Genomic DNA, 18269 nt, shown 5'->3' on the forward strand with positions numbered 1-18269 from the left:
ATGTGCCTCTTTTTTCCACTGAAACAAGTGTGGCCTCTGTACCTGTCAGTCTCAGTGAAGGACATGGTCTCTGTAAACTTCACTAAAGATTGAAGGATTCATAGTTCATGAAATTGATACTCCCAGTGGAGAAGGGTTTAGCCTCTGTGCCTGTCACTCACAGAGAAGGAGGTGTGACATCTATCTTCCAATGCAGAGAGACAAGCAAGCTGTCAGACAAACAGAGAGAGACAAACAGACAGGCAGACAGACAGCACAACACAGTATCAGACAGGCAAACAAAGATACAGACAGGCAGACACACAACGGTACAGTCAGAAAGTCAAAGACACACTGACTCAGAGAGACAAAAATCTCATTAAAACAAAGAAAAGTAATGAGAGTGTAGTCCAGGCTGACCTTCCTATCTCTCACACACACACACACACAATGCTGAGCTGTCACACATGATATCATGACATCACATGGATGATGTTCATTATTATTGTTGTTTTTTGTTTATTGATATATTTTACTATTTGTATTATTATATTACTGTATTACTATTTACTTATTGCATATGTACTAGTAGTACAACAACAATAATACTAAAAGTACAAAAACAAAAATACTTAATAATAATAATAATAATAATAATAATAATAACAAATATTACCACACACACACACACGCACAAGGCTCAATGTGTATTTGAATGGAAGAGCTCTGAGTTGCCAGATTGGATGTTGTTAATGTTTTACTAATAAAATTGCTTTGCACTGGTTAATAATTAAGTTATTATTTGTAACTTTGTAGTTTAGAAACGGGTTTCCGGTTCAGATTAGAAAACCTTCGTGTCTTGGGTTAAAATTATGTTTATTATTATTTGCCGGTACGTGAGTATTTTCTGGTGATATGGCAACCCCCGTGTCTGTGCGCGCGCGGACCGGATGCGTTACATCCTGCGGGACAAAGAGTTGCTCTGTTTCCCCTCCGCACACACACACACACACACATACGCATACACACACGCGCGCGCATGCACGCACGCGTGCGCGCGTGGAGCAGCTACAGTTTGGCTCGTGCACTTGGACTTGAGGCGCCATTTCTGACTTTTCACAGCTTCAGTGTTTTGGGTTTTTTTTTTAAAAAAAAAGTGATGAAAACTATGAGGGCTTACATTTATTCTACTTTGCGCTAGAGGATGTGTTGAGCACTCTACATCGGACGGGGACACACACACGCACGCGCACGCACACACACACACACACACACACACAGGGGCTCGGAGTGTTGAACTTACGGTGAGTTTTGAAGCTTATACTTTTAAGTATTATTCTATAATAGAGTTCAGTGATAAAGAGTAAACAAAGATAAGCTATTCTGTTACTTTAACATTAACATTCATGTTTTAATCAAGATTTTTACAGAATAGCTCTCGTGTGTGTGTGTGTGTGTGTGTGTGTAGAATTGCGAAGTTTAGTTTTTTATTCATACACAAGTCTCAGTGCATTATGGGTATTATGGTCACGATGGATATGGATTTTTCACATGCAGCAAAACATACATGAAGTTCTATTCAGTAGACCTTTTGCTTTTTGTCTTTTGCTGTTTGTTTCTGACTCTGTCTGTCTGACTGTTTGTCTCTCTGTCTCACAGACTGTCTGTCTTTCTGTCTGTCTCTGTTTTCCTGACTCTCTGTCAGAATCTGTCTGTCTCACTGTCTGTGTGACTGTTTGTCTGCCTTTCTGTCTGTCTGTGTGTTTCTCTCTATTTGTCTGTCTGTCTTTCTGTGTGTGTTTGTCTATCTTCCTTTTTATCTGTCTCTGTCTGTCTGGGTATTGATGACTATTATGTGATGTCACCATGGTTCTCACCTCCATAACTCCAGAGGCCAGAGTTCAATCTAGAGCTTGGGATATAGTCTGAGTTTCACATGATCACACAGCTCATGGTTTTATCCTACCAACAGCTTTTATTAAAACTTCAGGCCTCTCTCCTAACCAGAGCAGGGTAGCGAGTGACATCTAACCTAGTGAGTGAATAATAGCCCAGCAGGTGAAAGCATAGATGGTGACAGGTAACACAATGAGGAAAATATATCCTAGCAAATAAAATCAATCTTAGTGAATGACTGCTGACCTATGTGCAGATGGTAAACAAGCAAGTGAAAGTTAACCTAGTGACTGAAAGTTAACCTAATGAGTGAAAGATAATTTAGCGAGTGTAAGAATGTAAGGGATTTGGTATTTTAGTAGTTAAGATGTTGGACTACTGATCAGAGTTCAAATCCCAGGTCCAACAGACGTCCACTGCTGTCCATTGTCCTTAACCCTCAATTGCTCAATTGTATAAAATGAGATAAAATGTAAGTTACTCTGGATAAGGTTGCATGCTAAAGGCCCTAAATGTAAATGCAAAACTCAACAAGTGAAAAGTGACTTAGCAAGTGAAATACAACCAAGCAAAAGGATAGCTGAACTATAAATGTTAAATGATGTAAATTGTGCATTCAAGTTAATCTAGTGAGTGAAGTGTAACACTGCAAGTCAAAGATACCTGGAGAGTGAATGATTATCTAGTGAGTAACACCAAACCTGGCAAGTGACTACTAACCTAGCTAGTGAAAGAAAAACTGAGGAAAAGTGATATTGTAATGAGTTAAAGGTAACCTCACATCTAAACTAGAGAAAGAAATCAAACCTCATGAGTGAAATTGAAATTGAAACCTAGAAATTGAAAGATAGCCTTAAAAAATAACCTACTGAGTAAGATAACCTAATGAGTGAAACCTAAACTAGTGAGTGAAAGTTAACCTAACAAGTGAAAGATAACCTAGTGAGTGAAAGAAAACATAGTGAGTAAAAGTAAGCTAGCAAATGAAAGCTAAACGAATGAATAAAATGAGTGAATGAAAGATAACCTTGTGAGTGAAAGATATACTATGCGTGAAAGATAAAATAGTGAATGAAAGATAACTTTGTGTGTGAAAGATAATCTAACGAGTGAAACACAACCAAATGCATGAAAGAACCTACTGAATGTAAGGTAGCTTAGCAGTATAAAGGTAACCTAGCAAGTGAACGATAACCTAAAGAATGAAAGGTAATTGTAAGATGATAGAAAAGTCAGAGCTCCTGAGTAGGCCTGTAATTGGCTGCTTGCTGCATTGAGGTTGAGTAGTGAAAGCTGCCAGATGAAATGTACTCATATTACTAAGCTATACCAATCAGGACACTCTCAGATCAGTGAGATCAGCTTCTATTTGAAAGTTTTTAGTACATTAACATCTTATTGAAAGTTTTTATTAACATTTCATTGGTTGTTCTTGATATTTTCATTTTAAAGCTTTGTGTAAGAAAAATGTGTTGGGAGGGGAAGCTTGAGAGAGTGGGCCATTAATGACGTGAAAGAAAAGCCACCAGCTTATTGCTGCACAAAGAGCCATGTGTGTGTTTGTGTGTGTGCGCGTGTGTATATACGTGCGCACTATTTGCATTGATTTGTTTATTAGCCTCTTCTGTTGGCTTCGGTTCATGCAGACATTTTTTCTGAATTTCCACCAATTTTGAGCTTGTACAGTGGAAACTTCACCTTCAGCAGTTCTACACATGAAAGAGAATTAGTCTCTGCCTACTTCCAGATTTTAAAGGAACTAACTTGCCTACTGTAAATATTACCATAATAATAAGTACCTGCTTTCAGTTCAGTTTTTTAAGCATGTTAAACATTACGCACTGCAGTTTTTACTATCAGAACAGTTAATGTTAATACTGCTCAGGCTTTACTGCTACTTCTGGCCTTATGCAGGAGCTAAAGGTGTGAGTGAAACAGGTAGCAGGCAAGCTTTTCTCATTTACATCCACATGCTGATTAGGCATATTCTGTTGGCTGGAGTCATGCAGATTTGCATAGACAGGGACGTTGACGTCCTATTTATCACTCTCATTTCCCCGCAGGACCTTCAGATGTGTTCACTTTGCTCCAGAGAACTTCACATTCCCTTGTTGAGCGACAATGGAGCCGAGAGCCGAGGACAGCGGCAGTGGCCTTTTCTCCCTGCACCGGATCCAAGCTGTCCACTCCTGCAACGAGTACACTGAGAGTCCTTCGACCTGGCCCCAAACACAGATCTCTGACTCCGGCCCTGATGAAGGTTCTGTGCCAGATGATCACACGCAAGATTCTTCACATTCACCTCCACGTGATCAGAGGTCTGTTGACACTGGGCCACCCTCGGAGCAAGAGACTGTGGGACACAAAGGTGAGACTGTAGTACAGGAACAGCCGGAGAAGTTCGAACCGGAAGTGCAGAAGGGACTCTGTGTGATATTCTCTCAGGAGCTAAGCCTTCTGGGAAATTTGGGCAAAAAAGTGACAACAGTAGAGGAACAACCGAGGACCTCTGAATCGAAAAAGGAAGCGTTGGAGCCGAGTGAAAGTTTTATCTCGGAGCAGACGAATCTGGAATGTGCAGCCAAACTAGGTGTTGCAATACAGGAGCAGCCCAAGAGCTGCAACTCAAAACACGAAGAGATGAAGCTGCTTGGATGTGCTTCCACGGATGAAAAGAATTTAAAATTGGAACCAAAACAGGAAACAACAAAGCAACTCAACAGGAAGCACCCAAACCCATGTGATCACTGCAGGCGCTGCAAGTGCAGGGATTGTGCCGAAGCCACGCCCCTTCCGGCCTGCTGGCTGTGTGAGCGTCGCTGCCTGTGCTCGGCAGAAGCAGTGGTGGAGTATACCACTTGTGTATGCTGCCTCAAAGCACTGCTCTACCACTGTTCCAGCGATGATGAGGATTCCAACTCTGATGCCCCGTTTTCCTGCCGTAAGTCCGGGAGGTGTACGAGGTGGAGTTCGGCGGTAGCTTTGACGTTCGTCCTGCCCTGTCTGCTGTGTTACGGTCCTGCCCGAGGCTGCCTGGCACTCTGTCAGTTCTGCCATGAGCATACCCACCGGACTGGCTGCAGGTGCAAAAGTCCTGTGACCCCTGTTTGATGATTTGTTTTTACTTTGTTTAAGCACTGATGGAGGTGATGTTTGTTTCTTATGTGTTTGTTGTTTGTGTTCATTTTTTAATAATAGGATGTGGCAAGCCACTGACTTGCATTGTGGTGTGATTTGAGCAGACAGAAATTTGTTTGTTTTCTTTGAGGTGGTCTTGTTCATTTCTTTGTTGATGCATGTAGTACAGATGTAGTTTTGACACTGTAGATGAAAGAAAACCAAGTGTAAAGCAGTGATTCCCTCTAACTAATGACTATGATTATTTTTAACTCAGGAATTTTTTAACTCATGAAAATGATTCCATTTTCCTCATGAATCTGATTCTTTCTATAGGTTTGGGTTTTTTTTTCTCTCAAAAGTCAAAAGTGCCACATTTATTAATATGTGTGTTGATACATAATCTGCAATAACACTTATTACACTTTTGTAAAGTAGTCATTGATGAGTTCCTCAGAGGTGATTTTATTTTTTATACATTTGAGTCGTGAACAGGTGTCATGTCCTACCTGGACGCCTCAACAGATCTTTATATATAAACATTTATGGTGCATTTATTAGTGTTGTACATACATTTCAGATATTTTTGCTTTAAATGTTTTGAATTATCCCTGGAGCAATACTTGTAAAATTGTACAGTGGAAAAAATATTATCTAATTTTTAATTTTTTGCTTGGTGTAAAGGATATTTATTTTAAGTTTTTATTATGCAAATATATATTTATTTTTACAAAAGCATCTAACATGCTAACATTGGGAAGCATAAATGCTGTAAATAATGCAAATGAGAGTGCTATGTGTGAAGCTTATGTTCACTATGAAGTAGAAAATATATTAATGTTGTTGAAATCGAACCACTCTGTTTTCTCAAGGTCTTTTTTTTCTTGCTGCTTTTGTAACATCTGATTACAAAGCAGCATTGTGGAGGATTTCTGTGGCTTTTTGTTGCTGAGACCTACTCTTGGGTCATATTTCAGAGGGCAGGATAGCCGATAGACGAAACACCTGGTACACACACAACCTCACGTATGGAGACCTGGTTTGATTCATCGCTAGGTTCTCATAAAGCCATATTCTTATAGGAAAATTGGGTTATAGAGTGTTGTGATTTGGAATTACCGCTCCAACTGATTTATTCTTTTTATACCACAACAATTTGATAACGATTACAATGTAATATTTAACACATAACACATTATACATTGTATAGATGTATAGACTATTTCAGTATATTGACACTATTCCTAGGACATATCTGGTTGGCAGTAAACAGTGCTCAAAACTGTAGCGAAGAATCATAATTAGGATTTGATTAGGATCATGTTGTTCTGTTGTTCCCTCAGGTCACAGATATTGAAATTAAACCTTGTCTTACAAATTGTTTCACAAAAAAGGATTCTAGTCTAATCCGATTATCAGACATTTAAAATTAAAGGCCATTATGAAATGCATTTTGAGATACTCAGCTGTATAATGTTTTAATTTACAAAATATGAAAGCTAAACTATTAGGTAGCTAACTTACCCAGCCATACATATACAAGTGTCCACTTCCACTTTCTTCTAGCAATAAACCAAGTAGGTTTTAGACAACATTTGATTTGCTTCAACTATATTAACACAAACCAAAGTTCACACTCACATTAAAGCAGCAAGTATTTCACACCATCTGTAAGAAATTACGTCCAAACTATGACACGCTTTCAGTGGTTTTCTAGTGTAACCATTTGCTATATCAACAACAATCAAGTAATGAGGGGGGTAAGTCACTTCAGGCATATTTAAGACCGCAGAAAAAACCTCACATATTTGTTTAAAGGATCCGGTAATGACAAACAATGATTTATTTATTGCTAACTTCTGTATATATCTTATTCGTTCTGATTCATATATTCATAACTTACAAATTAGTTATTTTCTTTTGACAGCTTTACATATAAAGATGTTTTAGGAACAAATATTTTGCGTTTCAGTTTAATTATAGGTTATGTTAAAATAGCTATTTTTTAAATTCTATTTAATGTGGTGGAATTTTTAATGTTAACATCACAAGGTGCATTTTTTCTGTCTTATGAACTTAGAAAGACAGAGAGCAAACAGAGGCTAGTGAGGGCATGACTGTTTATAGCTGCCATAATGTAAGCGAGAACAGGAACTGATTTTTTTTGGCCATTTCAGAAAAAACAAACAACTGCAACAAAAACAGTTCCTGTTCTCTCTTTTTAATCTCTCTTTCTGATTTCATGAGACATAAATGCAGCTTGTCATGTTAGCATGAAATCATTAAAAATTCTTTGTCTTGAAGATGTCTTGTAAAACATCTTTATCTAAACATTTTTACTGCTACAAAGCACCAACAATAAAGAATCCCTTCATAAATGATAAATTTACCAACGTCCATCATCATTATTTTTTTCAGTTGCCTGTGAATGAGCTGTTACTATAGAATTGATAACTTATTAAAAACAAGCACATGAATATAACCCTGTGATTTGTATCTTTGCTCTCTGAAGCTTTCTGCTGCTGTAGAAAATGAATTAAGGTTCTAAGTGACTTTTACCAACCCCAAATTATAAAGGATAGATAAACGTCTCCAAAATGACAAGTCTTGAGGGGACTTTCAGATATGTAGTGGATATTACTCACCAAAAGATGGCCAGGTGCATGTGTGTTGCTTACCAGGGCAAAAGATTGCACGAGGAATGCCATGGGAAGAAGGAGAGCTCTTGAAATGGGTGTGTTGCTCTGGGCAATGTTCTGCTTAGGTCCTGGAATTCATGTTGAGGTTGCTTTGACATGTACCACCTACAGTACCTAAACATTGTTGCAGACCAAATACACCCCGTTATGGCAATGTTATTCCCTATTTTCATGGCAGTGGTCTCTTTAATCAAGATAATGCACCCTGCCACACTAATTTTCAAATATTATTCAGAATTGGTTTGAGGAAAATGATATAGAGCTCAAGGTGTTCGCCATCCAAATTCACCAGATCTCAATCTGATCAAGTATCTATGGCATATGATATGAAAACCAGATACTACAGCACACATTCAGAAATCTTGTGGAAATGTGGTTACTGGTGGCACAAGGGGGACTTACACAATTAGGCAGGTGGTTTTATTATTATGGCTGATTGATGTATGTCTGTATGTTGATTTACTGCAGATGCTGTGCCAAGCCATGATAATTTGGCTCTAGCTTGAGGACACCATCCCGAGGATTAGGAATTCCAAGTTGATGGGGTGTTTAATTTTTCTAATTTGAAATTTGCTAGTTATGAGTAGAATTTAATGAATGTGTTTTGTGTTCATCAGAGGAGCGTATTCAAAGTGGGTTTTCAGAATCCAACAGTGGTCCACAAAGCTTTACTGGTCATGGAGATAACTTTACAATAAATTGCCAGAATACTATAGAATGCATTTGTACAATATTCAAACAGCTGGATAAATTTTTACAGCTAAATAGATCTCTGGGTACAAAAAAAACTGAGAATTCTTTCTTAAGTATAAGAAAATGTAAAAAAAAAAAAAAAAAAATTCATACCAGGAACTAGCACATTTTACTGTCTCCATTACACACACACACACGCACTTCTGAGAAACTGAAGCTTGTGTGTATATGCCATTTCCTGTGGAAACTAACCACACACCCTTACACACATTCACACTTTAAAACACGTTAGTTAGCAGATATGTGTCAAAAAATCTTTAAAAACGCTTATTTTAATGATGCTTTGTGTGTGTGTGTGTGTGTGTGTGTGAGAGAGAGAGAGAGAGAGAGAGAGAGAGAGAGAGAGAGAGAGATTACAGATGCAGAAAAATGTAGGGAAAATGAATTTGTATTCAATTGGGGATGTGCCAAAGGAAAGTGTTTGTGAACAAAAGAGTCTCCCCTGTTGCTGGAAGATCGCGGTTTGAAACCTGGCATGAAGAAACTATGACATATTCTCTCTGCCGTATGACATATTCTCTCTGCACTTCAACATTAGCAAAAGTGGGTCCCGCTCATGTAATGTATGTATAAGAGGGCAAATTGTCCTATCCCTGTGTGGCAGTGACTGCAGCAGTTAGAATAATGTGTCTCATAGGAGGCGTGTGTGAGCCACACTCTCCCTTGTTGTGAACACTTCTTTTCTTACAAATACTCAGAATTGCTGACACTTTCCCAATACATGGCTGCTTGCAGACAAGGCAGCTTATAGTAAAAAGAAACTTTTAAAGAAGCTTTTCTAATACTGTGCACTGGTAAGAATCATGTGTTTATTTTGCTCTTCTTTTAAACCTGCTTCAACTTTTCTTGGAAAGGTTTAGGAGTGTGTTTATGGGAATTATTGAGCATTACTCTAGAAGCGCATTTGTGAGGTCAAGCACTGATGTTGGACAAGAAGGCCTGGCTCGCAGTCTCCTCTCTAATTCATCTCAAAGGTGTTCTATCAGGTTGAGGTCAGGACTCTGTAAAGTTCCTCCACACCAAACTCACTCATCCATGTCTTTATGGACCTTGCTTTGGTCACTGGTGTGCAGTCATGTTGGAACAGGAAGGGGTCGTCCCCAAACTGTTCCCACAAAGTTAGGATATGAAATTGTCCAAAATGTCTTGGTATGAAGCTGAAGCATTAAGAGTTCCTTTCACTGGAACTAAGGGGCCGAGCCCAAACCCTGAAAAACAACACAAAACAATGAATTCAATGATTTGGAGGGGTGCCCCAAAACTTTTGGCATATAGTGTAAGTTTATATAGATGCATTATAACTGTTCTTACATTTTGCTCCCACACAAATGAATAATAAACTGCATCTTCATACTTTATATTGAAATGATCATTATACTCACACCATCAGTGAGACCTGTACCTTTGTGCAGTTATCTAACAAGCCATGTATGTGGCAGCAACACAAAATGCAAATAATCATGCAGGTACAGGTCAAGTGCTTCAGGAGTCATTCATATTAAACATCAGAATGAAGAAAATCTCTGTGATCTTTGTGACTTTGACTGATGTATGGATGTTAGATGGGCCGGTCTGAGTATTTCAGTCACTGATGATCAAGATTTTACACAGAATGGCCTGAAAAATCCCTGAGGGGGATTGTGTTCCACGTCTCTCAGCCAGACTTACCAAACCTGGACAGTTAGAGATTAAAAAAATTAACTGGTCTTTTTCAAAAAAATAAAAAAATAAAAAAAACTTCAATGTCCAGTTGGGTTAAGACTGCTCACAGACTGGTGTAACTGGTGAGTGGACATAAAAGTGCATTGTGTCATGAACGAACTCGTGTTTATTCCTGTTCCTATAACTGTTCCTCTAGTCACAAAGGCCTCTATTATGATCATGTCTCCATTACATGTCAGAGCCAAAGCACACACACACACATGCCACACACACACACACACTAAGCAGATTTGCATGCTGAACCTGGAAACCACAGCTGGAAAATACAGCCATTTTATCACACAAGTCATTTGAATGATGAAAATCAGGCTGTATGAAGTCAGGTTCCTCTAAAGCTGTAGTGTTTGCATGTTGGTGTGTATGTATGTGTGTGTTAACATCTCTGTATAACTGCATTGTATCATTGCTGGTATTATCTTCTCATTAGCTTTCACTTGTTTGCTTGCTTATTAGATGTTAGATTTCTGTCCTCTAAAGTGCTTATTGTAAGTGAAGCTTTAATTATGGATGTAATTCACTTTGTGGATGTATCAACATATTGTAGTTTGTTAAGCAGAAAGTTGGATTCATACCAAAGCTTCTCCAGACTCTTTTTTGTTATTTTGACTTTGCATATATTGCACACACAAACACACACACACACACACACATATATATATATATATATATATATATATATATATATATATATCTTGCACATGGGTAGGGAAGGCTGGCCTGTGTGATCCGATCCAACAGACGAGCTACTGTTGCTCAAACTGCTAAAAAAAAAAGTTAATGCTGGTTCTGATAGAAAGGTGTCAGAATACACATTGCATCACAGTTTGTTGCGTATGGGTCTGACCAGTCAGGGTGCCCATGCTGACCTCTGTGCACCACCGAAAGTGGCAACAATGGGCACGTGAGCATCAGAACTTGACCACAGAGCAGTGGAAGAAGGTGGGCCGGTCTGTTGAATCATGTTTTCTTTTACATCACATGGATGGCCGGGTGTGTGTGCTTCACTTACCTGGGGAACACATGGCACCAGGATACACTATGGGAAGAAGGCGAGCCGGTGGAGGCAGTGTCATGCTTTGGGCAATGTTCTGCTGGGAAACCTTGGGTCCTGCCATCCATGTGTATGTTACTTTGACACGTACCACCTACCACCTTCATGGAAACGGTATTCTCTGACGGCTGTGGCCTCTTTCAGCAGGATAATGTCATGCCACAAAGCAAAAATGGTTCAGGAATGGTTTGATGACCACAACAACCAGTTTGAGGTGTTGACTTGGCATCCAGATTCCCCAGATCTCAATCCAATTGAGTGTCTGTGGGATGTAACAAATGATGGGACTTGAGGATTTGCTGCTAACATCTTGGTGGCAGATACCACAGCACACCTTCAGGGATCTAGTGGCAGCAAAAGGGGGACTAGCACAATATTAGGCAGGTGGCCATAATGTTATGGATGATCAGCACACACATAATAATTACAGTGTACACCTGTCTATTTAAAAAAAAAAAAATTACACCTTGGTCCTTAATGTGGTGTGTTGCCTTCTTGAGAAAGCACCTTTTGTAATAGTTGAGATTTGTTAGTTCACACTACAGGATTTTAAGCCCGATTTAAGCCCGATTTGTAAATTAACGAGCTCTCCGACAGATCGGTCTGTGATCGTGGGAAAATCAGCGGGTGATCAGCGCTCGGCAATCTTTATGTGTGATCTACTCAACGACGCGTCAAAGAGGCTCGCTGACACCTCGCAGACAAAATCCAGATATCTGGCATGTTAAATATCTGGGACGGTCGGCCGACTCGACATCACGTGGTGTCAATTGTAACTACGACCTCCAGCCAATGACAGAGCAAGTCAAGTTGAGAGTTGTTGTCAGATCGTGTGGTGTGCGACGCCCTCTTGTGGATCATTTACGAAGTGTCGCGTAGTGTGAACACCACAAGGACAAAAAGACATACAGTGAAGTCATGTAGTCTGAACAGGAAAGCGATCTGCCGACGATTAAAGTCTTATAGAGTGAACTAGCCTTAAGGCAGGTCGTACTCCACCGGTCAGTAACAGCGCAAAGTCTTGCCCAATCGGCCACAGGGTGGCACTACAGTGCCAGAAACTAAAATGGCTTTTGAACCGCAGTCACAGACTACATACAGGATCTCTTATTTTCTTTATTTTGCTTTACTGATTGCACACACGTGGACTCACATTTCCACAGTCTGAAGAGATTTCCAGTCATTACCTAATGCAGTGGTGGGCTGTGCATTTCACACCTAGGCCTTCACTGGTGTCCTTCCTGAATTAATCCACCTCTATACCATCATTATGACGTCACGGCAATAGATACTAATCAACCGTTAAATAACAAAGTAAAAAATAAATTAGGCTACAGTATTTCACACCTCACAAGGAATAGTCCATTTTATTACAGTTACTTTTCTCAAAAAATATATTCTTGATGCCGTATACAGCAAACTGTAATCTTTTAAGCGAATATAGAAACACTGTATAACAATGCGCTGTGTCACAGGCTCTTGTAGCGAACATGAATACAATTTGTAAGGATGTCTGCCACCAAATCGATTTCTTCTCCTCTGTCAGCCATTGTGAGTTAAAATATATATATATTTTTTTTAGTTTGTGCGGTTCACCGCCTCTGACTACTCCAATTATCCAATCAAAAGACGGGAAATTGCTGACGTAATCGTATGCCTGCTAAATGGTCCCAGTGATGCCAACTCGAAATCTGATTGGTTAATGTACAGTAAAAATTTCATTGCCACTTATTTTAAGCTACGGACGCCTGCACTATTGATTCTGAAGGCATTAGGGCCTGGCAACACACGATGTCAGCCACTGGCTGAAATACACTATATTGCCAAAAGTATTCTCTCACCCATCCAAATAATCAGAATCAGGTCTTCCAATCACTTCCATGGCCACAGGTGTATAAAATCAAGCACCTAGGCATGCAGACTGTTTTTACAAACATTTGTGAAAGAATGGGTTGCTCTCAGGAGCTCAGTGAATTCCAGCGTGGAACTGTGATAGGATGCCACCTGTGCAACAAATCCAGTCGTGAAATTTCCTCGCTCCTAAATATTCCACAGTCAACTGTCAGCTGTATTATAAGAACGTGGAAGTGTTTGGGAACGACAGCAACTCAGCCACGAAGTGGTAGGCCACGTAAATTGACGGAGCGGGGTCAGCGGATGCTGAGGCGCATAGTGCGAAGAGGTCACCAACTTTCTGCAGAGTCAATCGCTACAGACCTCCAAACTTCATGTGGCCTTCAGATTAGCTCAAGAACAGTGCGCAGAGAGCTTCATGGAATGGGTTTCCATGGCCGAGCAGCTGCATCCAAGCCATACATCACCAAGTGCAATGCAAAGCGTCGGATGCAGTGGTGTAAAGCACGCCGCCACTGGACTCTAGAGCAGTGGAGACGCGTTCTCTGGAGTGACAAATCGCGCTTCTCCATCTGGCAATCTGATGGACGAGTCTGGGTTTGGCGGTTGCCAGGAGAACGGTACTTGTCTGACTGCATTGTGCCAAGTGTAAAGTTTGGTGGAGGGGGGATTATGGTGTGGGGTTGTTTTTCAGGAGCTGGGCTTGGCCCCTTAGTTCCAGTGAAAGGAACTCTGAATGCTTCAGCATACCAAGACATTTTGGACAATTCCATGCTCCCAACTTTGTGGGAACAGTTTGGAGCTGGCCCCTTCCTCTTCCAACATGACTGTGCACCAGTGCACAAAGCAAGGTCCATAAAGACATGGATGACAGAGTCTGGTGTGGATGAACTTGACTGGCCTGCACAGAGTCCTGACCTCAACCCGATAGAACACCTTTGGGATGAATTAGAGCGGAGACTGAGAGCCAGGCCTTCTCATCCAACATCAGTGTGTGACCTCACAAATGCGCTTCTGGAAGAATGGTCAAAAATTCCCATAAACACACTCCTAAACCTTGTGGACAGCCTTCCCAGAAGAGTTGAAGCTGTTATAGCTGCAAAGGGTGGACCGACGTCATATTGAACCCTATGGATTAGGAATAGGATGTCACTTAAGTTCATATGTGAGTCAAGGCAGGTGAGTGAATACTTTTGGCAATATAGTGTATGATTGGATAAATACTCTTATCATAAATATACACTACTGGAAGCAACGCAACCAAGAGAAAAGCTATGAAATGTAGAGAATAGACTATTGGGAATAATTTAATACACATTCATGGAAAATATATTAAATATATTAAAATGCAAGTCAGTGATTCAGATCACTGCTGTTTAGGCCAGCAGAGAAGGCCTTGCTGGCCCTGACGGTCCGCCACTGACCTAATGTCATTTACAATGGGTCTTAAGTCAAAATATATGCACCTTGCCATGCTACTGCGTCAAACATACATTCATATCAGCTACTGCACATAGCTATCATCAATCTCCCAGTTATCAGATTTGATTTGATCACTATCTGACCCAGCAGAATTTCTTTAGGCCATCCAGGGTTTTGGCACCACTGTAGAACCCCGGTGTGTGAGGGTGTGGAGGAATGCGTTATTTTAGCCCAGTTCTGAACTCACATATATTCAGTCAGCGCTTTTCAAGGCACTCAACCAAACAGGGCTACAGAAAGTTTTCTCCAGTATTTTATGCTCCAGTAGTATCTCATGCTCTCTCTCTCTTGCCAGATTCAGAAGCCACTAAAATCACAAGGGCCACAAATATAGACTGGCAGTAAAAGACACAAGTGAGAATCAACACACATTACCTGTCAGTTCAACCTCCCTCTCTTCTCCTCCTCCTCTACCCTGTCATCCCCCTCCTCTCCGTCCACAGCTGATTCTTGTCGATGCCCCCACCACCACATAGATGGAATTGGTGATTTACTTCTGGTCGTTACTTCTCTATACATACTATGGTAAAGGGAAGGGAAGGTAAAGACTTTGGTGTGATTATTGACTCTAATATTTCATTTGAAGCTTGTGTAAATAAAATTAATAAGACAGCCATTTTTCCATTTCAGAAATTTAGCTACAATATGAAATATGATGTCACTACATGATGCAGAAAAACTAGTTTATCCTTTTGTTTTTCTTTAGGTTGTATTATAGCTCATTTTGCACCAGTTGGAGTCTTTTCTAGAACCAGAATATATGACCATATTACCCTGATCTTATCCACACTGCATTGCTCCCAATCAGATATCTCACTGATTATAAAATGCTACTGCTACTCCTAAATGCTAAATCCTACTCTCACAATTCAATTCCATTTTATTTGTATAGCGCTTTTAACAATAGACATTGTCTCAAAGTAGCTTTACAGAACTATAGCTCTGTATATGCACTATAAAACAATTACACAATAACAATTTACACAATGTAAAATCAATTTTAAAGACAGTTAAAGACAGTTCCTGAGTGAACTTTTTTATGCTTACTTCGATCGAAAAATGCAAATTATATATACTGTATATACACACATACACACACACGTGAAAAAATTAGGACACCCCATTAAATATTCAGTTCCTTATTAGGAAATGTCAACATTTCTGATCTTGTTTTAATTTGTACCTGTAGATGATGTAATTGCATGTGAACAACAAATTATCACTTTGTTTTCTTTTAAACAAAAGAAAATAAAAACGAGTATTTCACCTGAGGAAAAAAAGTTAGGACACCCTATGACCTAATAGCTAGTGTTTCCCCCATTGGCTGAAATAATCTCATTGAGACGTTTCTTGTAGCCATCTACCAGTTTCTGACATGGACTGGAAGAAAGTTTCCCCCACTCCTCAATGCAGAATTCTTTCAGCTGTGTGATGTTTGGTGGGTTTCTTGCACGCACAGTCCGTTTCAAGTCACCCCACAGGATCTCAATAGGCTTTAGATTCAAATTCTAATTTTTTATTGGTCACATACGAAATCATACACAGTACGACATGTAGTGAAATGCTTTTTACGACTGTCTTACATAAAAGAGGAAAGAGTAAAAAAGAAAATGTGTGGACATGAAAATCAAGTGTCAGATATGCATATGCAAATATATGTCTATGTATGTATATATAACAAATATAAAAATATAAAAAAACAAAAAAATATAAATGTATATATATATAGTACAATATAGTATATGTATAGTATATGTGAAAAATAAAACAATATAAATAAATGTGTAGACTCTATAATGTACAGAAGACACAGTATATGAATATATGTAGATAAAATGGTCAACATTGAAATGGTGTTGCAAAAGAATATAGTATGTACAGTGTGCATATGTAAGATAAATATATAAATATATTGTAGATGTGTATATAAGGCAAAATATAACGTCCAGTTTAACAGGGAGTAAAGTGATAGTGCAGTGTGCACACAAAGATGTACAGAGAGGATGTACAGTGAGAGTGTTATTGTGTGTACAGAGTAGTGCAGAGTACAAAGTAGTGCAATTTTGCATGTGCAACAATCAGCTGAGGTAGAATGTTATGTTATGTTGTGTGGGGGTAAGACCAGAGAGTCCAGATCCCAGGTGTACTGGTTGAGGGCCCGAATGGCCTGCGCGAAGAAGCTCCTCCTCATTCTCTCTGTGTTCGCCTTCAAGGAACGGAAACGTTTCCCTGACCTCAACAGAGAGAAGAGTCCATTGTTGATCTGGTCTTTGACTTGGCCATTCCAGAATTCTCCATTTTTTACTTTTCATCCAGTCCTTGGTGGATTTACTGCTATGGTTTGGGTCATGTTGCAAAGTTCAGTTCCACTTTAGCTTCAATTTGTTTGACAGATGGTCTTACATGTTCCTCAAGTTCCTTCTGAGAACACTGTAGAATTCATAATGGGCTCTATGATGGTGATCTGGCCAGGTCCTGCTGCAGCAAAGCATCCCCAAACCATAACACTTCCACCTCCATGTTTCACAGTTTCATTTGCTGAAATGCTGTATTTGGTTTACTCCAAACATGCTCTGTTATAGTGTCCAAATAATTTTAATTTTAGACTCATCTGCCCGAAGCAGATTATTCCAGAGGTGCTGGTCTTTGTCTCTGTGTTCTTTGGGAAACTTCAGCCTTGCCCTCATGTTTTTGTAGATAACAAAGGTTTCCTTCTTGCACACCTCCCATAATAATTAAAGTTGTGTAGTCTCTTTCTGATTGTAGAGACATGCACTTTGGCATAAACTGTAGCAAAAGAGGTCACTGGAGGTCCTGTGATGATATTTTAGGGTTTTTGGAGACATCTTTAAGTATCTTGCGGTCTGCTCTTGTGGTGAATTTGTTTGGACTGCCTGACCTGTTGTTTTAAATGTTCTCCACTGGTTAATGATTTTCTGGACAGTGGAATGACTGATCACAAATTCTTTTAAGATCTTTTTATATCCCTTATAAAAAAGATTCATAAGTATCAACAATCGCCTTTCTAAAGGTATCGGAGAGCTCTTTGAATCTCACCATAGTGAAACCTCTCACTTCAACAATTAAGATAAAACCAAGCTAAATGTCTGAGGTTTAAATAAGGCAAAATGCTCCGGAACAATGTTCTAATAATTTGCACCTGATGTGATACACCTGTAGGTCATTTGATCCATTTTAAGTACAAATACAAGTACTTTTTCCTCACAAGCAATTGGACTTTTTAAAATTACATTTTACAGATCAATTAAAAAAGACTTTTATTTGGTTTATTTGTTAAGTTATAAAATGAAGATCAAATGCCCATATGTTTAACTACATATAAAAACACAGGCTTTCTTGGGGTGTCCTAATTTTTTCTTTTTTCACATGACATATATATATATATATATATATATATATATATACAAAGTTAAGGATATTTGGCTTTTGGGTGAAATTTACGGAAAATGTAAAAAGTTCACGCTACAGTGATATTATATCATGAAAGTAGGGCATTTAAGTAGAAGCATGCAGTGGTGATTTCCTCATCTCAAACAATTTATTGAAACAAAAGCCAACAACAGTGGTGGGTATACCACAACAAAAAATGTCAATGTTTCAATAATTTGTCATGTGCCCTTGACCATCAATTACAGCTTGACAACGACGTCTCATGCTGTTCACGAGTCGACTTATTGTCTGCTGAGGCATGGGAT

At 39.3% G+C, this 18269-nt stretch overlaps 1 protein-coding gene across 1 annotated transcript; it reads left to right on the forward strand.

Moving 5' to 3' along the window:
• Nucleotides 1-977: 977 nt before the first annotated feature.
• spry2 (sprouty RTK signaling antagonist 2) lies at nt 978-7427 on the forward strand. Its single transcript, XM_058381241.1, has 2 exons — nt 978-1283; nt 3939-7427. Exon 2 carries the CDS (start codon nt 3997-3999, stop codon nt 4984-4986), a length of 990 nt encoding a protein of 329 aa, XP_058237224.1. The 5' UTR covers nt 978-1283; nt 3939-3996; the 3' UTR covers nt 4987-7427.
• Nucleotides 7428-18269: the final 10842 nt, after the last annotated feature.

This window comes from Hemibagrus wyckioides, linkage group LG26 (assembly GCF_019097595.1).
Source record: "Hemibagrus wyckioides isolate EC202008001 linkage group LG26, SWU_Hwy_1.0, whole genome shotgun sequence".
Lineage (NCBI taxonomy): Eukaryota > Metazoa > Chordata > Actinopteri > Siluriformes > Bagridae > Hemibagrus > Hemibagrus wyckioides.